At 34.9% G+C, this 22,602-nt stretch overlaps 2 protein-coding genes, 1 long non-coding RNA gene and 1 other non-coding gene across 5 annotated transcripts in view; 1 reads left to right on the forward strand and 3 right to left on the reverse strand.

Annotated features, from left to right (window-relative positions):
- The first annotated feature begins 9,896 nt into the window (after window positions 1-9,896).
- Window positions 9,897-11,841, forward strand: LOC128168557 (uncharacterized). Its single transcript, XM_052834751.1, has 4 exons — window positions 9,897-10,492; window positions 11,034-11,101; window positions 11,214-11,372; window positions 11,462-11,841. The coding sequence occupies exons 1-4, from the start codon at window positions 10,275-10,277 to the stop codon at window positions 11,764-11,766; spliced, it is 750 nt and encodes a 249-aa protein (XP_052690711.1). The 5' UTR covers window positions 9,897-10,274; the 3' UTR covers window positions 11,767-11,841.
- A 218-nt stretch (window positions 11,842-12,059) lies between these two features.
- On the reverse strand, window positions 12,060-15,712 carry LOC128168556 (putative nuclease HARBI1). The gene is made up of 4 exons (XM_052834750.1): window positions 15,111-15,712; window positions 14,353-14,465; window positions 13,042-13,153; window positions 12,060-12,829 (listed from the first exon to the last, which is right to left on the reverse strand). The coding sequence occupies exons 1-4, from the start codon at window positions 15,535-15,537 to the stop codon at window positions 12,447-12,449; spliced, it is 1,035 nt and encodes a 344-aa protein (XP_052690710.1). The 5' UTR covers window positions 15,538-15,712; the 3' UTR covers window positions 12,060-12,446.
- Window positions 15,713-16,648: 936 nt separating this feature from the next.
- The window catches only part of LOC128168562 (uncharacterized), a 60,415-nt gene continuing 54,461 nt past the window's right edge, over window positions 16,649-22,602 (reverse strand). The window contains exons 8-9 of one of the 2 annotated variants that reach the window (XR_008241405.1): window positions 20,301-20,372; window positions 16,649-16,765 (exon numbers count right to left, since the gene is read on the reverse strand). This is a non-coding gene — a long non-coding RNA (uncharacterized LOC128168562). The remainder of the gene's footprint in view (window positions 16,766-20,300; window positions 20,373-22,602) is intronic. The other variant, XR_008241406.1, reaches the window with a different exon arrangement.
- Window positions 20,498-20,570, reverse strand: Trnat-ggu (transfer RNA threonine (anticodon GGU)). Its single transcript has one exon. It is a non-coding gene; the product is annotated as a tRNA-Thr (tRNA).

Raw genomic sequence — 22,602 nt, forward strand, 5'->3', positions numbered from 1 at the left:
TATGTAATAGTATGTGATAAAATAATAAATTAATAATACAATATAATATTATACAATATTGTATCCTAATATACAATACTATACATAACAATATCATGTTACAATATCATAACATAAAATATAAAAAAAATTGATTCAATATCATATTGAATCATATCACTTTTTATAATATTACATATGATATTATATTGTAATATATTAAACAATTTTGTTTTATACCATACAATACTATATCATAGGAATCATGTTATATCATTTAACAATAAACACATCTATCTATCGAGCAGGTTTGAGTGAGGTGGGAGATTTCTTTAGCATTCTTGATAATGGAGATCAGGCTCTGCATCTGAAGCAACCTCTGCGTTTCATTTATAATATAGTTAAATCAACTATGCAAGCTATCACCTATAAAACATGTGACCTGTTCCAAAAAAACTAAACCTCATCCAGCATCCAAAACCTTTGGCTCAGATTCAGCATTCAAGCCTGTCAGGTGCATCAGTATACATAAGACGCATCTCCATGCAAGTTTGGTGAAGTTCAGACCAGTAATAACTAAGATATTATCATCAGAGGGCACTAGCAATTAAAACCTTAACCTGCTCCAGCATCCGCAACCTAATATGGCTAAGATTCAAAATCCATGCCTGTCAGGTGCATCTGTATCATAAGACACACCATCCATTCAAGTTTGGTGAAGTTAGGACCTGTATTAACTAAGATATATTTTTTAGCATCCTTGATAATGGAGATCAAGCTCTGTATCTGAAGCTTCCTCTGTGATTCATTCATATTACAGTTTAATCAACTATGCAAGTTTGAAATAGTACTATTATCTATTACACGTGACCTGTTCCAAAAAACTTAACCATATCCAGCGTCTGAGACCTATGGCTCAGACTCAGCATTCAAGCCCGTCAGGTGCATCAGTATAATAAAACACACCATCCATGGAAGTCTGGTGTAGTTAGGACAAGTAATAACTAAGATATGATCATCAGAGGGCACCTGTTTCAACTAGAACTGTCCTAATGGGACTAATACCCCCGCTAGGCTAATTTCAAATGGGACAAATAATTGAATTGAATAATAATTAAGGTTTGGAACACATACAAAAAAAAAATTCTAGAATTGTAAAAAAAAAAAAAAATAGTTAACAAAGAAAAATTAAAATCAAAATTGTCAGAATTTCACTGTAAATACATATCTATAACAGTAATGCATTTACAAATGTATGTATTTGATGATATATTTTTTTAATTTAATTGATTTAAAGAAAAACCAACAAAATGACAATAACCCCTCCCTTTGCAGTGAATAGAAATACTGGTAGCCAAGCAATGCTCTTCTGTTGATATAACTTTCAATATCTTTCTAATAAGAGTCTTGACAGATGCAATTAGTTGTTTCAAATTTTCCTCACTTTCTCCTATGGCACAATTGAACTCCATATCAGAAAATTGATCCCATAGGACTATGATTTTCTTTGATGAGCTTGTTAAATTTAATAAACTCCCAAAACATTACCATAATTACCATACTATGTAAAAATATGTAAAAAAGAAAATTTAATATTACAAACAATTTTAAAATTGCCAAAACACTACAATCATATCAGTAATTTTGAATTTCATTTAAATTAATGCCCAATAGGGTCACTTCATCAAATTACTTGACAAATAAATTTAAACAACCTCTAAAAATAGTTTAACTTCTTTATTAATAATTATATTATTTATTTCCTTATAATGATAGACCTTTTGGTTTACATGAAACAGTTTTAAAATAGCCCCAAAACCATCACCCATTTTACAGATTATCAATTTCCCCTAAACACATGCTCCATCTGAACCATGGCTCAGATAATGGCTCCCTTGGGACAAATGAATTCAGCCAAACTTGTCTTTGATGTTCTCATTAGCTCCTAAGAATTTATCATTGACAAACAAAAACTTTGCATTGTCAGTTGATAGAATACATATAAAAAATAATTATTTTTTTATTAATTAAGACATAAAGACAAAAAAATCCATCTGGATGTATTTATATAAATATATTTTAGAGTGTTTTCTATTAATTAATTAATAAAATCTGTAAGGATTACCTCCCTTACTTTTCAACATTAGTGTACAATATATAGAATAAGGAAAATGAATACTGTCATAAAATCATTAAATCTTGTCTGATCTTAAAAAAAATTGCAGGTGCACATCTTCAGATGGTGTTCAACATATGTACAAATTTTCAAACTGTTCCATGCAGTAATAAAAAATTCTATAGGGGGGACAAAGTTGCGTCTACAGACAGACGGACAGACGGACAGACAGACAGACGGACAGACGGACAGGGTGAAACCAATATACCCCCCTAAACTTCGTTTGCGGGGGTATAAAAACTTTAACCAGCTCTAAAAACCTTAACCTCCCCAGCATCCGAAACCTATGGGTCAGATTCAGCATTCAAGCCTGTCTGGTGCATCAGTATCATAAGATGCACCATCCATGGAAGTCTGGTGAAGTTAGGACAATTAGTTACTAAGATATAATCATCAGAGGGCACCTGCAACAAAAACTTTAACCAGCTCTAAAAACCTTAACCTCCTTCAGCATCTGTAACCTATAGCTCAGATTCAGCACCCAAGCCTGTCTGGTGCATCAGTATCATAAGACACACCATCAATGCAAGTTTGGTGAAGTACAGACTAGCAGTAACTTAGATATTGCTATCAAAGGGCACCTGCAACAAAAACTTTGGACGCCGACGCCCAAGGGTATAGCATAAGCTCCCCCTGACATCGTCTCAGTGAGCTATAAAGTATTTGTATGAAATTCGCACAATCTAAGCAAGCGAAAGAAAAATGAGAGTAACAGAGGAAATAAAACAATTTTTAGAAATCAACGTATTTTGTATAATCATACCTTGTTCATTATTGCATTAATGTTCAGGGAATATGAAGACTTATTCCCCAAGAAAAACAAATTTCCTGCGGCAGTGCCCTGGAAAAAATATGATTTTTCTTGGAGAAATAAATCTTCATATTTCACTCACCATCATGCAATAAATGTAAACTATAGTCTTTCCCAAGTTATTGATTCCATCACCTTTTGATGATTTTTAAGAAAAATACTTATACCTGTGAAAAAAATACAGTTGAAATCGATAAAAGGGAATATATCCAAAATATCTTCATTGAACAATTATCATTTTTCACTCATAAAAGTTCACAGGAATGAAAACAAATTTCTTACGGAGATTTATAATGGGAAAAGTTTACATCTTTTCTCCATTCGGAAGTACTCGGGATAACTCGCGCAATTTTTCAACATTATCATGCCGGCTTCTTAATGGCTGAAACAATGCAAAATTCTAATAGACTTTCAAATTTTGGATGTGTATTGAAACCTAAAGCGGTAGAGGGGGCGTTTCAAAACAGATAATTTGGACATTTTTCATATTAGTGGATGAAAGTAGTTTGAGCACAAAGGTATTTATGATTATCCAAATATCAAGCAAAAAGTGCTGGAAGCAAAAACTCGGGACAGAGTATAGCTGTTGAATTGTGGTCTGAAACAGAGATGCTTATACAGGGTATAAATACTAGTGGCAAAGCATGGCATATTACTGATAAGTCGAGCAATGATAGTAAAACGTTGCAAGATAACACGAGACATGCTAAGCAACAGACTCATGGTCACACAATACGCGCATTAACAACTGCGATTCATCTTACGATGGTTACCAAGTGATTACCAAGTTTGGTTGAAATCGGCCCAGTGATTCTGGAGAAAAAGATGAAAATGTGAAAAGTTTTCAATGACGACGCCAACAGACAAATTTTAAGCAGAAAATCTCACTTGAGCTTTCAGCTCAGGTGAGCTAAAAACTAATATTTTTAGAACGAAATGAGAATTGTTACATACCTGAATTCAGCCATTCACATAATGCCTACCCATTCATTTCTTATTACAATGTTTCTCTTCAAGTCTTGGTGTCTGGAATCAATAAAATAGTCTGTTTACTACTTGTTTCTGAGTATTAGTATCATGTAAATGATAATGAGTCAAAAATTATATTGATTTCCTTATAAGGGTAGATTCTACCCGGGTTTTAAGAAAACCTCCTAAAATTGATGAAATACTAGTAAATTAATTAAAATATACATGCTTTGTACTGACAAATTTGTAAAAAATGTTCATGTCATAAACATTTATTCATTATTGATTCTGATAAGCCAAACAAGATATCTGTGAGCCAATGCTCAAAAATCTGTTTACAATACTTAAAAAATTTGCTCCACACACAACATCATATTCTTAGAAAATGTCTACAAGTGTACAGTTCAATATAAATCATGGCAAAGAAAGGACCAAATGGCTAATTCGACATCTACAAAAAAGGAAACATTCCTCACAACAAGGGCCAGAAGAGTACAGGGACCATCAGTCCAGTCAAGTGTCTATGTCTTATCAGTAGGCTGAGTAAAGAAGAGTTCAGGACATTGTACAGAAGCAGAAGGATGGAATATTTCATACAGTTAGCGATGCTGATCACAGAAACAGTCAATTAAATGAAGATTTTGCGACCCGGGTCAAGTGAAGTGAAGTCAGGAGACTCGTACATGGATGCAGAGTCACCGAACCCCAATGCCAAACTTTACAAAGTACTCCATCATGAAACAAGAGAAAAGCTGTCAATGTGACAGCAAACCAGGTTTTCTTTTGTGTGAACATTACATGTATCTATAATCCATTTGTCAACCCTGAATTGATGAACATTACCTATCCAGGGAAATGGGGTGCCCTATATGCATAATTTTGTTTCAACAGCTCATACTGTTTTCATAAATTGTCAGAAATCAAAATCCTAGCAAAATGCACACCTCTGATATATATGTCCAATTGATCTGACTAAGTTCAACAGCTGGTATTTTTTCATAAATAATCAAAAATCAAAACACTCAAAATATGCACACCTCTAATATATGTCCAATTGATCTGCAAAAGAACAAATTCCTATCTTGAAAACTATAGGAGGAGTTAACTGTACAATAGGGGTACCCTACATGCAATGTTTTGCCGAAAAATGACCAAGTTTAACAGCTTGTATTTTTTTCATAAATTATCATAAATCAAAATCCTAGCAATATGCACACCTCTGATATATGTCCAAATAATCTGCAAAAGAACAATTTCCTATCTTGAAAACTGTAGGAGGAATTTTCTGTACAATAAGGGTAACCTTTTGGCAACTGCCCGCCTGTCATTATCACCATATCAATAACCAGATTTTTCCTTTAGAAAACCCAGTTAAAAACTGCAAGCTATGGAACAATCCTTTTAAAGAGCACTCACAGAAATTCCTGAACTGTGACGAATCAATGGACTGGAACCAGCATGGGGAGGAAAAGCAATGTCTGGCATGGATCCTTTCCATTTGATGTAAGAAGTGCCATTACACCAGTCACCATGAAAAGCTTTACGAGGAAGTCAGTCAATCAGGAAAGGGACGGAGAGCCGCACAGCTTAATGTTGCCATGGCTGTTGGCCACTTGGCTACCAGCCTTACAACAAAGGATATGCATGGTATACTTCTAGGCACAAACATTGACCCAGCATCAGCCACCAACATTCATCAGACCTGCAACACAGTAGGCCAAATCATCACTGATTTGAACAAAAACAGCATAAAGAAAATAAATCAGGACATTTAAGAGCTTAATGAGATATGTGGATTTGCCAATACACCTATAAGAGCGGATGAAGATGCCTCGTTTTACAATGCCACCTTCAGTGCGATCGGGAAACTGCCACACAAGTGACATACACTTTAAGGTCAGACAACATGTTCCTCGAGAATCTTTTTTGTATCTCCTCGTTATAAAGAGTTCCAATAAAAAATATTAATTTTATAATTACTTTAAAAATGATCACAATTTACTTAGATGTGGTTATATGTCTAGATGGTCGAGTGGTTAGAACCGTGGCAGCTCACTGTCAGAAGCGTTTATAGGTTATAGAGGTCGTGAGTTCAAAGCCCCACCCCGGCAGAGATGTAGTTCTAATATAGTGAATATCGCTGTGGTGTAGATGAATTTATTTTTATATCAGCAATTCAAGTGTATTTTCAAGAAGATTATATAGGAAATTGCATACTCTAGTATTTTGAAGAAATGCTTGGGAAGGTACCCTAATTTTTTGCAAGAAGGCTTGTCAAAGTAGTAGTAAACCATTAACAATTTCCTGGAAAAAGTTATCTAAAATTGAGGAACGTGTCGTCTGACCTTAAGAGAAAATGTTACCAAGAAGAATGGTGTGGCTGTGTTTTGTGGCAATAAACTATGCAAGAAAGGCACCTATTTTAGAACCAAGGAAAAGGAAGTTACATGCCTAGGACATGAAGACTGCATTGCAACCATTCCTCCTGAGAACACCATAGAAGATGAAAAGAGATGGGCTGCGGAATGCATCGTTGAGCTGCAAAGTGATGACCGTCCACTTGTCATTTCCCAATTCACCAGTGATGGAGATAGTGCTGCTGCTTCTGGTGCATCTGAAAAGCAAGGGCATATGATTGAAAAACTCAAAGACCTGCGCCACTTCTTTGACTCTCAAAGAAAACAGACTGCTAAGTCTCCATTCAGGAGTGACATGTTTCCTGGAAGAACAAAAGCTATGAGAGAATCCATGCAGAGAAGTTTTGTTCTGGACCTAAAGCTTAGATGCAGGACGGAGTACGAAAACTCTAAAATCACTACTCCGGAGACTTACCTTTGAAGAAACAGGCCATGTCAACTGCTGTCAGTTCCATCATCAGCTGCTACCAAAGACAGTGCGGAAATTCCTGCCAACTTTATTCCTTTTCCTGTCGCGGACTGAAAAACAACAAGTGGTACCCTTCAGTGTTGCCTCATGACTTTGAATTGAGCATGACAGAAGAAGACAGATGCTTGTTAAATATCACACTTGCACACAAAAATCAGAATCTCTAAACAGGGCATACGTATAATTAAAATCAAATCCAAAATGTATTCCTAGTAGTCGAAATTTTGAAAGTAGAATACATAAAGTTGTGCACTCACTCAACCAGGGTCATGGACATTCAACATTGGAACTTTGTGAATCTGTAGGGGCACCTGTTGTCAAAAGAAGTAGAGTGGTCCATCATCTAAAACAACAGAAAATTGGGCAAAATTACTTTAAATGAAACAAAACTATAATTAAAATATAAATTCTACAGATCTAAAAGATATCAGCTCTACAATAAAAAGTCTAAAGACACTGAACGTAAATCCCCAACAGATCCAAAATTAAACAGGAAGTAGCAAAGTGTGGAAAGGGGGGGAAGATCATCATGGGTAGGTGGGTAGGGGGTGTATGTACAAGGGTTTTTCGGAAATTATTGAGACAGCTGGAATATTTCCCCTTCTAAATGATGAATTTTGGTGAAAATTGGCATAAACATTGAAGAACCCTCAACAAGTAATATTAAAAGAATATTTAATAGTTTGTTTAGTTAAACAAGTCAGTGGTCGGGGTATCCGGCGCAGTATGAACTTGGAGATTAAAAAAACCTGAACATCTTCTTTCTAAGTTTCCGCAGACTTACAGCTAATGATAAAAGAAGTCAAATTAAATAAGTTCATTTTGCTATTTTCTGCAACTATTTTTTGATCGTTTCACTTAATATGTTTGGGTTGAAATACAGTTATACAGTGGGGCCTCAGATATCCGGATGCCAGATAACCGGACGCTTCAGTTTACGGACGATTTTATTTGGGAACAGATTTTTTATATGTTATTTTGTCTCATTTATCCAGAATTCCGCGTTCCGGATCTGGACGGTCTGTTTTTACCACAAAACACTGATTTACTACTAATCTTGCTTCATTTAACTGGACAGTAAAATTTGATGATACCATACTCAGTACAAAAGATTTCCCCTGTCAATTAAGTTTCACACCTTTTTTACGTGCAAGACCCTCATGAGTAGCTTGTATAAACACACTGACTTCCCAAATCACTTTCAAAATTTGGAAAATTGCGAACAACAGTGTATCTTACACATATCACACTTGGACACAAATAATTTAGCTAGATTCGTTTATCATTAATGTCCGGTTAATATTTCATGACAAAATAATAAAATAAAGCAGAGTTCTTTATATCTATAAAAACGTTCATATCAACAGACAACTCTAGCATGTGTTGCTATATGGTATGAAAGGCAAAAAAACTAGTATCAACACTGGGAGCCATTGTACATACAAATACATTATCATTCAAGACAACAATAGACACATTTCAGATATCCGGACGCTTCACTTATCTGGACGATTGGACTTGAGAACGAAAGTGTCCGGATAACTGAGGCTCCGTTGTATTACAAATAATTTAGAGAACAATAGAAATTTAACAACGACTTTACCTTAAATTTTGACGTCAAAACGACGCAGCGAATATACATCAAACTCGTGGAAATCTCAGAAGAAGACCTTTTAAGGCCACGTAATTGCTCAGACAAAAACTAAACAATGACAAGAGATGAAGAGCTTCAGTTCAACATAATATTTTCACTGATTGCCTGTCTAGAATTAAGAAAAAGGAACTATATATTATCAAAACAACTTTGGTTGGATTTTTCTATAGCGTCACAATCATTTCTGTCAGCAATGTCATGCATGAATAATTATAGACGCCGCCGTTGTGAAAACTTTATGATTGGTCAATTCCTTTTCTAAGGCGGAGTTATCAGTACATGCTTATGCAATGCCATAGCTGAAGGATTTCTCAGAACAGTTCATTTTCCCCCAATATGGAGTCATTATCGACTATCCCCTATGTTTAAATTCTGTGCAAAACTCTCTCTCTCTGTAAACGGGCCTTAAACCATAGCCTCAAGCTACAGTCCAGAGTACGGCGTTATTTTTTATAATATTTAAAAATTGCATGTGCTAAGCGTTCATTTCATGTAAATACCATTAATGTATAATGCACATGTATTACCTACTAACTTGCCAGTCGAAGTGAAGTGATAGATCGATTCCTACACTTTTCGATCGGCAATCGACAGTCAATAAAAGAATTGAACGATGGTGTGACAGAACGAGAAGGAAGTGGAGAGTGCAAGGGGGTTTGTATATGTGCGTCTTCATTAGGCAAGTGTCCGATTCGTTTCTCTTCTGTTGCCCTATCACTTTCGGTGTAAATATATATACTAAAATATCCCCAAACAATTTACTACAGATTTCTTTATTTTACCTGTCTTTGAACCACCGGTCACCAGCTCCATACATGTACACTGGTTTGTTTACTTACATAAAAAATAAAGCTCTTGATCCGCTTTCCAAGTTAAAGGTTGTTTAATCATTAATGGGAGAAAGTTTGGGCCAAGTAAAGTTACAATTATTAACAGTTGTAAACTAAATGATTTAAATGGATTATTTGCACAAAATGTGGTATGGTATGATGTAAATCTTTTTTTAAAAAGCGTATTTTTTATGCTCAGTAAATTGCCGTAAAGTTTTTTGTACATGTAAGTATTGTATGCACTATAGCTTTATATTTACTAACCCAAAATTTTTACACAGAGCTACAGCTATATATGTATGTACCGTATGTATGTTTTATCACAAGTGTACACATACAAAAAATAGCCCAATTTCGACAGTCACGAGTACCCATGTAAATTTTTCATTCTCTGATATGTTGTTGTTCTGTCCGTGCATAATTTAGTCTGAGTTAACCAGCAACCAATCAGCGGTAAGCTGAATCCACCAATTAAAAAAATTGTTTATGTATGATGTAGTTGATAGAATTAAACATGACGCATCGGAAAAGTCCAACCAAATCGGTTATAGTAATGACAAGTACTTTTTACACACTAACTGTTGTGATCAGGCCCCGGGGCCATAAAACTTAGCTAGCTCAGATCTGAGACCGAAAAAAAAATCTCAGATATTGATCTCAACTTAGTTCGTCTCACTTAGAGTGTGCCATAAAGGAAGTTTAAGCTCACTTAAGAATGTCTAATTTGAGACAGAAAGTGAGATCTAAACTTAGCAGGATATCAAGTGAATTGTGGATGATCTTTGTTTGACACATGGCAGTGCCACGCCCACTATATTGCGCAATAAAAATATATGCATGAAAAAGTATGAAAATAAATTTTATAAATGTAAATACTATTCAGTGTTATCTTTTCCTAGTTCGTATGCATATTGTTACGTAATTTTACGTTAATTGACGTCATCAGCGTCAATCAACGTAGCAGCCGATATGGGTGAACGGGAAATTGATTATCTCATAAGCAAAAACGTCGAACAAACGATGAACCAGGTTCAAAACGAGCCATACTGGACTCCGTTGGAGAGGGAAGTTCTCTATGAAGAAGTTTCCAAAAGAATTGAAGTCATTGATGGAAAGTTCAAAGGGGCGAGTAGCGGCAAGGCCGAGAAAAACCGAGCCTGGCTTGAAGTAACGGACGTTGTTAATGCGTAAGTCGCTTAATTATTTTTAAACATGTTGAAAATAAAATAGTATAATCACAATAATTATTTTCAAAATAATTTTCTCATATGCATATTCTATTGGTTCAGCAGCTCGATGCAATCGTGAATATGACAAGATCAGCTTTTCAGTGAATGTGTCGTATAAAAAAATAGTTGGCTATACGGAAGAGTTAAAAGCTATATTCATAAATGCAAAGCAACTCTTCCATATCATTTTGTCAACAGAGTCTGGCGAATAATAAAAAGTCCTTCACCTAAAAAAGACTTATGAACTCCCTAGTTAGGAACTATTTATAGAGACTCAGACTGTTTACATTTTACGTCATAGCTAGTAACAAATGTGGGTGTCGCGTCATTTCGACCACACAGATATTCGGCACGGATGCACATTTCATTCTGGAATGGATACTACTGATAGTTTCCTTTAAATAAAACACACAAAAAAGTATAATTCAATTACAATTTAAAGCATTCACTGTCACCATTAACTACTAAAACTTATTTTGTCTCCTTTTTCTTTATATAGAAAGGGAACAGTCAAAAAGAGAACAGTCAAGCAAGTTAAGAAGCAATGGTCAAATATGAAGCAGCGAGGTAACATACATAATCACTTTTTTATTCTGTCAGTAGAGAGTTTTCAAAATTGATATATCATGTGCATTTGCATGAATCATTGTATTTACAGTAAATCATTTCATTTTTTAAGCCAAAAAAATCAACAGTCAAACAAAATATCCAGGGACAGGTGGTGGACCAAAGCCCCCATCTCCCTCCCCCATGGATGAGGCCATGTTGACCTTCCTAGCAGGAAAGCCCTCAATGGATGGAATAGATGGGGGTTTGGAAACGGCTTGTACAGCTACAGGTAAGTAATTAAACATCATCTTATCTAGAATGATTTTCAATTAAATTATTTTCATTGTTCTCATTACTGATTTAGGATGTTTCTTGCAGGAGATCAACCCCAACTTCCAGAATCAGAGGAAGCTTCATGCAGGACTGCATGTACCAGTACAAGTGTACCGGTCCAGCAGATGGCTGACAAGAATCCTCCCAAGAGAAAGAGAAGTAGGGACATAAGCGAGATACACTTGGAGGTGTTGGAAGCTGAGAAAGACAAATTAAGATTGGAGAGTGATTACATTAAGCTGAAAATGAAGAAGGTGTCTGCAGAACTGGAATTAATCGAGATGCAGAAAAACTCTTTAAGAAATGGCTCTTTGAACTACTTGTCTCTCTCTCAATTTTCAGAAGTTTAATCCAGTATTTTGAAAAAAATCTTTCCTCATAGCTAGTAATTGATATTTTTGCCTTTTTTGTGTGTGGGTTTTTTTTTTTTTTTGGGGGGGGGGGGTTGTTTGATCATACATTTATTTAAAATTACCATATGGTTTTATAGCTTTTTAGCTTTTTAAAAAGAAACATGTTATTTGATAAGATATTCTAATTCCATTCATGCAATATCAATCTCCAAGATTCATGCTCATTTTATTACGGTAATATGGTAAAGGCAGTTAAAATAAGGAAATATATAACCTCAGTAAATATGGGCAATATTACAAGTAAATTTTATTTGAAACTTAGATATGGTAAAAAGTGTCAACAAAAACATATGGTAGTCAAATACATATGTACCAATACTCTCTCTCTCTCTCTCTCTCTCTCTCTCTCTCTCTCTCTCTGAAACTTGCTTTGTGAGATTCTTTATCATAAATCAAATCAAATCAACTTTGTATATTTATAAAATATTGAAATTTGTTCTTTGCATGTTGAAAATATCTGCCTTAATATTACTACATGTATGTCTCAAATAAAATTGGTTACAAGTTTTCTATTCTACAATTAACTGTTTATCAATTTTGAAAAGTATAGTTTGATTTGATAAAAAAAAATGAATTACCAGAATTAAAAGATGCAAAGTCATTAATTGTCTGATAATTCAGAAATAATTACGAGCAATGTGATCCCTCACAGTTTTCCCATTGCCCCCCATGTCAACTACACCATCTACATCTTCAGCGACATTAAGGTCATTGTCATCGGAATTTGAGATGATGTCTCCTCTGTTGATGCCAATATTGTGTAACACACAACAGGCAACCACTGCAACACATGCCCTCTGTGGTGATAATCGCAGCTCGCTGTGCAAACAGGAAAATCTTCTTTTTAGAACCCCGAAAGTCTGCTCTATTAGCACCCTTGTCCTGCAATGTGCCGTGTTGTATCGCTGCATGTGTGCCTCTGAGGGGTTTAAATATGGAGTCATCAAGTAAGTCTTGAGCGAATATCCGGAGTCACCCAACAGCATTCCTTGTATGTGTCCTGCATAAATTTTATTTGTAATAGTCAGTTTTCAATTTGATGGAATACACAGTCATAAAGGTGTAATAATTTAAATCGGAATGATAGAGAACAAAACCTTTAATTGTTACCCCTTTTAATTATTTAAGTAATTCTTATTATTATAAATTTATTTTCAGGTAGATGGTGAGGGTATAGAATAACAACATGGTAGAACATACCAAACAACATACCATTTTCAAACTCTCTGCATAATACAGATTCTTTAAAAATCCTAGAATCGTGCACAGATCCTGGCCATTTGGCAACAACATTTGTGATGCAAAAATCAGGGCCACATACCATCTGCAATATTTTGAAAAAATGAGTCCAATGAAATAGTTGTAATTAACTAGATAATGTTAAGCAAATTCTGCTAGATAATAATTAAGAAAGTTTAACAATAAATTGGGAAATTTGGTGAATAATATGGTATGAATAAAAATGTGGAACCATCTTGATAAGATGCTGCACTCAAGATCATAGCAGCTAGCCTAGCGGCTAGGCCGTAGATGTCTAGGTATATTGAACAGCAGCTTGGTGGGCCACTAGGTCTATGATTTGAAGTTGGAATAATAATAAATAGTAAATACCTTTGTGCTTAAACTACGTTCATCCATTAATAAGAAAAATATCCTGATTATCTGTTTTGAAACGCCCCCTACGCTTCAGGTTTCAATACACATCCAAAAATAGAAAGTCTACAGGGATTTTGCATTGCATCAGCCATTTATAAGCCTGGATGATAACACTGAAAAATTGTGCGAGGTGTCCCAAGTACTTGGAGAATGGAGAAAAGATGTAAACATTTCCCATTATAAATTTCAATATGAAATTTGTTTTCGTTCATGTGAAATTTTATGAGTGAAAAGGGATAATTTGTCCATGAAGATATCTTGGATATTTTTCATTTCATTGATTTTAACTGTACTTCTTTCACACATATCTGTATTTTTATTAAAATCATCAAAAAGTGATGGAAGCAATAACTTGGGACAGACTATAATAACATGGACATAATTGGTTACCGGTAATTTTAAGCTGAAATATGCATGCAAAAATTCTTCATAACTTATAGGATGAACAAAGTATCGTTAAATATATATGTTTCATGTCTGTGACGAAGTGGTATATAAGATAGCCATCGTGAATTTGATTCATTGCATAAAATATTCAGGCTACAAATATCTACGTACATGTAGTGGGTAGGTTAGCTTACTGTTTAACACTGAGGCTGCAACGTACATATATTATATAGCCCTATAATGTAGCAGCTATGATCTTGAGCGCAGCCAATTTAGCTATAAAAGTCCAAATGTCTAAAATATTCAATAGCAAATGCACACAGGGTTGGGATTGACGACCCCCCCCACCCCCCACCCCCGGAATGTTTTTTTCTGGATCCGCACATGGCTCATCCTATATATTTTAACTTAATGAATAATGATACATTGTGTATATATTATTTTAATCTTTATAGTCCATTTTGTTGGAAAAAATATTACCTGGACGTTTAACGAATGGAAACCTTTCCTGTTCACATATTCCCCTTCGTTAACATTCGGTGCCTTAATCTTTATCTGCGTGCCATCTACACATCCAACCACGTTTGGAAATCCTGAAACACAAATTCTACATTTACGACAAATATTAACTTTCATCATGTTTTTACACTTACCTCATATATTCGACTTGCGAAGAAAATACACAAAATGATTTGATCAGAAATCGACCATGGCGTTTGAAAACGAAAGTAAGAAAATGCATCAAGAGCTCCTATTTACCCAAACGATACAAGTTATGATTCCATTAACAATTTATATTATTCATTGGGATTTTATTATATGCATGCTTTAATATTAACATTGTAATAAATATTATGATAAAAAGTGAATGTCTCAGTAGAATTCGTCGATGATTGGTAAAATAGGCCTATTGTGTCGGGTGTTTAGCGACACCGGTATAAAAATACGGTTCAGTGAACATCTGCAGAAAACGCGAGTGTTGAAAACGCTCTATCTCAACTACCTATCGATGAATTTTCCTGATTTTTTAAATAGTTATTTATTAAGTATTTTTCTACCGAAATACCAACTTTGACAGAAATCGAAGCGGAAAATTTTGCATGACTGTCTTTCATATGAGGGATAAGTTTGGGGTAAAATGTATGTAAACATTACGGAGGCTGGACGATCCGCTCCTATGACCACGAAGTCAGGGCGTCCGAAGAGAACAAACGAGAAGATAAGTAATGAAAGTTTACCTGCTATTTCGAAAAATCTGCTCTTGTAGGACGAAACATCCCTCGGAAACTTTATGTAATTCCCTGCTTTCCCTGCCAAAAGATGACAGACATAGCGTGCGGCTCTGCCAGTAGTAGATTTGGCTACACCCAGGGACTCTCCAACTAAGTTATAAAATGATCCTGTCGCCACAAACCTCAGGGCAGCCAGAACTTGTAGCAAAGGAGGCAGAGGGGAATTTCTTAATGTTGGATGAACCAAGTCTTCGAAGAACATACCAACTATAAATAGAATGGTGTCTGGCCTAAAACGGTACTTCCTAAAAACTTCATCTGCGGGGAGTTCTTCCAGTGGGTTGCTTCTGTCCTTAAAAACTCTTGGACGGGGCGTCTTTCTTCTTCGCTGAATGATGTTGTATAAATTCAATCTCGCACCCACGGAAGCCATATTGAAAGTGAGCAAAAACTAAGAAGTTAGACACCTATTTACTTGTCTAACTTTCTGAGCTCAAAAGTGAGACCAAACTAAGAAAGCGAGACTGAGACCGAGACAAGAATTTTTTATGGCACACCAAGTGTGAAACTTAGACCGAAATTTGAGACCGTCTCAAATTTCGGTCTCAGATCTGAGCTAGCTAAGTTTTATGGCCCCGGGGCCAGTTCTAATATACTTCCAAACTGACTACAGTAGACATTCCCAGTAAATTGACTTTCGGGTAGAAATAACTCAAATTTTTTTCCACAAAAAATCAAGAATTAGAGAAAATGTATATTAATGTAAATGACAACATTTTAAAATAAAAACAAAAGATGAGAAATAAAGAATTCTTATTTCTGTTTGTTTGTAATGCTTTTAAACACAAGAGCAATGAGAAGCGTTAAAATGATGTTGCCAAGAGTTTGCGATTGCGCCAAGTCACAGGACTAGGGCATGTTGATCCACTTACCAGGAATGATCTAATTATGCCATGAACAAGAAACTTTTCACATTGATATACCAGGGATGCGTTTTACAAAAGAACTTACAACTTATGACCAACTAAATAAATGATAATTAATCACGAACTAATCAATATTTTATTCTAATGGCTGTAAAATATGATTAAAATCAAAATAGTTGTAAATAAATGGTTTTATATAAAAAAAATTCATTAAATTGAATCCATGAAACTGAAAATATTTACGACTTTGTCATTAGTTGTTTTGTAAAATGCATTCCTGATTAACGTTTTGATGAAGTTTCAAGGATTTTTTGTTTTCCCCAAAAGAATAAGAGAAAATGTGTCAATAATTTCTAAACAAACCTCGTAGTTAACATGTATGAAATGTTCGTTATACCTATCATGTGAATTTTGTATTACATTTAATGATTGCTATGTTTTAATAATGTGCACTGAATGTATGGTAATGTGTGAATGATGAGTGTGTGTAAAATGTGACATGTCCTTTCATGAGGTACTCTCACATGTAAATGTTATATTTTTTATTGTTCATCTTATTAAAATGATTTCAAACAATTATCTTGATTTTCTTACCTGTCTGATGTACACAACAAAGAAGACTGAGACAATTGGTAGAAATATGGGTATACAGGTGTCAAATTTCACTGTTGTTGACAAGACAGCATCCCACATTGTTTATCCGCCATTGTTGAACTTTATCAAGGGAGACTTCTCCTGAAATTAGAAACATAGGTAATCACAGATTACAAAGCTCACCGCGACGAGACATCACCCTTATGAGACATCACCTTTATGAGACCACCTTTATCATATTAAATGAAAATCATACTTTATGATCTTGGATATTCATGGATTCTGTTTTGACACAAAATCATATATCATCTGTTAAAAAATTATATGATTTCATATGTTCATATGTTAGTCAATATAAGAATATAAAATTAAATATTGCATCCTATCATACAATATATATCATATAATACTATACAAATATAGCCCTTTCATGAGGTTGATCCATAGATATATCGACTTCACAGAAAAGCATATCGACTGAGCACGAAGTGCGAGGTCGATATGCTTTTCTGTGAATGCGATATATCTATGGATCGACCGAGCGAAAGGGCTACATTCGTTATATTATTTTCGAAGTCTTTTTTTACATATCTCCATCCTTCGTTCTAGCGTCCATGTAAAATTTAGCTAGCTTTTCGCACTCGAAATTTACGAAGTCTCGGCTCTCGCCTTTCGACTCGAGATATTCCCGAAAAAGCTTAACAGCTGTTGCAGTTACCCTGTATTAGTGTTCCTGGCATAAACATTTTCCATTATAACTTTCATTTCCGCGTCATTAATTTTCGCAAAACAACCTTTCACTTTAACGTCTGCAACTTCCATCTTTGTTGTTTGTTAACGCAGAGAGAATTTTGATTGGTTGGGGTGAATCACGCCAGCCAATCAAATTCATTTTAACATTAGAGCAAAATTTCCCTTATCTATATTTAGAAAGTACAGGTCAATCCGAGTTTTTAAAGCTTATTTTTAGAATGTACAGGTCAATCCGCATTTTTATACTTCGAGACGTGATATCAAAATAACCAATGATAAAATTTGTTATAATGCATGAATATAATATAATAAAATACTGTAATAAACAAAGATGATATTGTAAGTTTGAAATGACGTTGTATTGTGTTAAACCTTATTGTATTTGATCACATAATACAACATCATTATATAAAATACAATATTGGACTATAAGATACAATATCATATTACATAATACATCATAACATTGAAACATATGGTATTATATTGTATAATATAGTATGATATTGTATTGTATGATATTGTATAATATTTGATACATAATATGATATTGTATCATATGAAACAATATAATTTGATACAACATTGTATCTTGTTATACTTTTATGTTAAATACTGAAATCTGATTGGCTAAGACGCAGTTCATAATCCGTTCTATTACCCTCAGCGTTAGCAACGCACTTAGCAACGGGCAACATTAAAAAATGTTACATGCGCGGAAATTTTGCGCGTACAGTTCGCTGTAGAATTCACGTTATTCCTATATAAAAGCAGTAAAATTTTCTTAAAAATTTAGACATTCAGTTCGCGTCGGTTGACAATGGTTTTCTCGGGGTGTCAATTTCAACTGTTACCCTCCCAAACAGGCACTATTTATATAATATCAAATTATACAATCATGTGATAATTTAAAAGTAAAATATTATATAATACAATATTATATTATACATATTGTATCATATGATACAATACTATACAGAACAATATCATGATACAATATCATATCATAAAATATCAAAAAAATTGATACAATATTTTATCGTATCATATAACTTTTTACAATATAACATATGATATTATATTGTATCATATTAAACAATAGTGTTTTATATCATACAATACTTTATCATAGGAATAATGTTATATCATTTAACAACCACATCTATCTATCAAGCAGGTTTAAGTGAGGTAGGAGATTTCTGTAGCATCCTTGATAATGGAGACCAGGCTCTGCATCTGAAGCAACCTTTGCGTTTGATTTATAATATAGTTAAATCAACTTTGTAAGCTATCACCTATAAAACATGTGACCTTTTTCAAAAAACTAAACCTCATACAGCATCCATAACCTATGGCTCAGATTCAGCATTCAAGCCTGTCAGGTGCATCAGTATCATAAGACGCATCACCCATGCAAGTTTAGTGAAGTTAGGATCAGTAATAACTAAGATATCATCATCAGAGGGCACCACCAATTAAAACCTTAACCACCTCCAGCATCCGCAACCTATGGCTCAGATTCAGCATCCATGCCTATCTTGTGCATCTGTATCATAAGACACACCATCCATTCAAGTTTGGTGAAGTTAGGACCTGTATTAACTAAGATATATTTTTTAGCATCCTTGATAATGGAGATCAAGCTCTGCATCTGAAGCTACCTTTGCGATTCAAATATATTACAGTTTAATCAACTATGCAAGTTTGAAATAGTACAATTATCTATGTAACATGTGACCTGTTAAAAAAAACTTAACCTTATCTAGCATCCGAAACCTATGGCTCAGACTCAGCATTCAAGCCTGTCAGGTGCATCAATATCATAAACGCACCATCTGGTGAAGTTAGGACAAGTAATAACTAAGTTATCATCATCAGAGGGCATCTGTTTCAAAAACTTTATCCAGTTCTTTAAACCTTAACCTCCTCCAGCATCCGAAACCTATGGCTCAGATTCAGCATTCAAGCTGTTCAGGTGCATCAGTATAATAAGACACACCATCCACACATGTTTGATGAAGTTTGGACCAGGAGTAGCTAAGATATAATCATTAGAGGGCACCTGCTCAAAAAACTTAAACCAGCTCCAAAAACCTTAACCTCCTCCAGCATCCGAAACCTATGGCTCAGATTCAGCATTCAAGCCTGTCAGGTGCATCAGTATCATAAGGCGCAACAACCATACAAGTTTGGTGAAGTAGGGACGAGTAGTAAATAAGATATTATCATCAGAGGGCACCTGCAACAAAAACTTTAACCAGCACTTAAAACCTTAACCACCTCCAGCATCCGAAACATATAGCTCAGATTCAGCATTCAAGCCTGTCTGGTGCATCAGTATCATAAGACACACCGTCCATGCAAGTTTGGTGAAGTACTGACCAGCAGTAACTTAGATATTGCTATCAAAGGGCACCTGCAACAAATACTTTAACCTGCTCCAAATACCTTAACCTCCTTCAGCATCTGAAATTTAGGACCCAGATTCAGCATCCAAGTCTTTCAAGTCCACAAGTAGGTCCAGATGCATCATCCATGCACGTTTGGTGAATATAGGACAAGTATTAGCTTAGATACAGGACCTGCAACAAAAGCTTTAACCAGGTCCGGACGCCAACACCGAGGGTATAGCATAAGCTCCTCCCGACTTCGTCTCGGTGAGGTAAAAAATGCAGTTTAAATAAAAGTTACATGTTTTTTTCATCAATCATATTGAAACAAAAATGTTTTAAGGTCTCACACAAGGAATTAATTTCACTTTATGTTACTATATAGCTTTAATTAAGTTAATTGATTAACTATACTATCAGCATATAATTCATGAAAGAGAAATTATAGTTAAATGCTTCAAGAAAAATTTTAGATAAAAAAAAAATACCTTATGTGGCTTCTAAGAGAGATAATTGATAGTAAACATACCTACCCTCAAGTACACATGGGTTCCACATGTTGACAAACAGGTTCAGCACCATTCAGGAAGTAGCATCATGTGCATCTAAAAAATAGTTCCATTGAAATTGGTGTAACAACTCCACCAAAGTAATAATTCTCCTAGCCACCGAGTCCAAAATCAAAATTCAACATTTCCTTAACATATATGTCACAGGTGGTGAAAAGTCTAGTCTCAACCGGGACTCGAACCCAGGGCCTCTGGCGTACCCTGCCAGTGCTCTAACCACTGAGCTATTGAGACCCGATATATTGACTGACAGTCACACACCTGTGAACCAGGTGACATATACATATTACAGTCAAACTTGTATTAAGCAGTCACCTGCGGGAGGCACCCAAAGTGACCTCTTAACAGAGGTAATTAACCTTTGAATAGAGACTTGTGAATTTGCCAACATCAAATTCCTTTTTAGAACAATTATTCAATTTTATTTTAATCATATAATTGATATTTAGCATAATGTATCAAAATGATAGATAAAGTAATTGATTTGATGATTTTATAGTATCTATTATATTTACAAATAAGTAGAAATACATTACAATGCATTGTGCATGCAATTTTTATATTTCTTTAAATTATTGATACTAATACTCTGTACTATTTTCATGGGTACCGTATATATAGAAAACAAAACTTTTCATACAAATCAACAATTACGTTTTTAACCGACCGTATCTGAACTCAAAATCATATTACTAAATCAAGCAATTTTCTCTTGCATCGCCGCGGACATTTTTGACACCTGTACTTCATTCTAGTTATAAAACAAACATATTGTTATACTTGTTTAAACAATTCACTTGATTCCCATTCGTATCTGATCTGCCAATTATGTATTATAAATACATCGATTAATTTGGTTTCTCTCGCCTCAAGCGTATAATAATTGCTTACATTTATTACCCGACATTCAGAAGCCATGTTTAAAATCCCCAGGTGTAAATCATGTGACCGGCCAAAATGGCCGCCTAATGCATGTGGACTGTACAGTTTCGGATCAAAATACGATGACCGCTGACCACGTTAGACAGGTGACCGCTCTTTTGAGGGCAATTATATAGGATTTTTCATCAGGAGGAAATAAAATGACCGCATACGAAAGGTGACTGCTTAATAGGGGTGACCGCTACGGCAGTTTTGACTGTACATTTAAAAAAGTCTTGCTGGTTACTTCAAGATTCTAAGACAATAGCAATAAAATTGCTACAGTTTTAAAAATTTTGTAAACATTTTGTCCTCTAAACAGAAGCAGATTAACGTACAATTGAATAAAACCAGGACAAAACTCACTTTTTTTCCAAATTTTGTGTAAGCGATTTCTCAATAAACTACTTGACTCAGATTTATTCATATATTTCAATCTCAAAACCACTTGATACTGGTATAAAGAGACTATAAAATACATTAACATTTAAGATTTTCTAATTCAATAACAAAAACATACATGAAAATACATGTATAAAGAAAAGTAGCCTCGTGTTTTAATAAATGTGAAGTACAGCAACTACTGGGGGAGCATATTTGTTATTTTCTAATAAATGAACATGATTTTTTTTAAAAACAGTTCTTAAAAAGATATATATTGTGGTGGTTCTGGCGATAGCGGGTAGAAATTGCCTGGCTACCGCCTGAACTTGCTGACACGACGATGATGTAATTACCCTTTGCCTGTCTTCCAAGAGACAAGACGTGCTTAATTGCTCTGTGTATTGTACCATTCGTTTACTTTTCTCTATGTGTTAGTAATCACCAAATAAAGATCATATTACATACCCATAGTGTCTTCTCTCTGTGGCATCACCAGCGACCTAAAGTAACGGTTAGGGAGATACGCTATATTGGTGCTGCTAGCTGAGGATATTTTGCCTCGCAGGCACATGGAGACGCCATTTTGGATTTTTATAAAATTATATATATGTTCGAAAATATAACTTTTAAGGTTAGCTTTTCTTGTTTTCTTGCGTGTGCTGCTGTGAATTTGATCCATCGTGTGGTGGATTACGCGCTACATGTCAGTTGTGAGTATATATAGTTGGGAGAAAATGGTCTGAGGGACCAGGAATGAAATTCAAATTTGGACGAGCCAGTTCTGGGAATCCACAGCCTGGTAGAGTTAGTTTTACTATAGGTGTTTGTGGTACACCTATGTTGGGAGAGTGCCCGGTATAATGTCACTTGGAGTGGGGAGGAGGAGATTTCACTGACTCAGGGAGCTTTAAGGGACCAGCCGAATGATGCACCATGGTTTGAGCAATTCTATGCCCTGATC

The sequence above is a fragment of the Crassostrea angulata genome, unplaced genomic scaffold (assembly GCF_025612915.1).
Source record: "Crassostrea angulata isolate pt1a10 unplaced genomic scaffold, ASM2561291v2 HiC_scaffold_14, whole genome shotgun sequence".
Classification (NCBI taxonomy): Eukaryota; Metazoa; Mollusca; class Bivalvia; order Ostreida; family Ostreidae; genus Magallana; species Magallana angulata.

Coding starts and splice junctions, on each gene's coding strand:
- LOC128168557 (XM_052834751.1), top strand. CDS start 10,275: ATGGGTGAACGGGAAATTGATTATCTCATAAGCAAAAACGTCGAACAA. Junction 10,493..11,033: donor GTAACGGACGTTGTTAATGC/GTAAGTCGCTTA, acceptor TTCTTTATATAG/AAAGGGAACAGTCAAAAAGA. Junction 11,102..11,213: donor GTCAAATATGAAGCAGCGAG/GTAACATACATA, acceptor TCATTTTTTAAG/CCAAAAAAATCAACAGTCAA.
- LOC128168556 (XM_052834750.1), bottom strand. CDS start 15,537: ATGGCTTCCGTGGGTGCGAGATTGAATTTATACAACATCATTCAGCGA. Junction 14,466..15,110: donor CAGATTTTTCGAAATAGCAG/GTAAACTTTCAT, acceptor TTTGTGTTTCAG/GATTTCCAAACGTGGTTGGA. Junction 12,830..13,041: donor ATGCAGAGAGTTTGAAAATG/GTATGTTGTTTG, acceptor AAATTTATGCAG/GACACATACAAGGAATGCTG.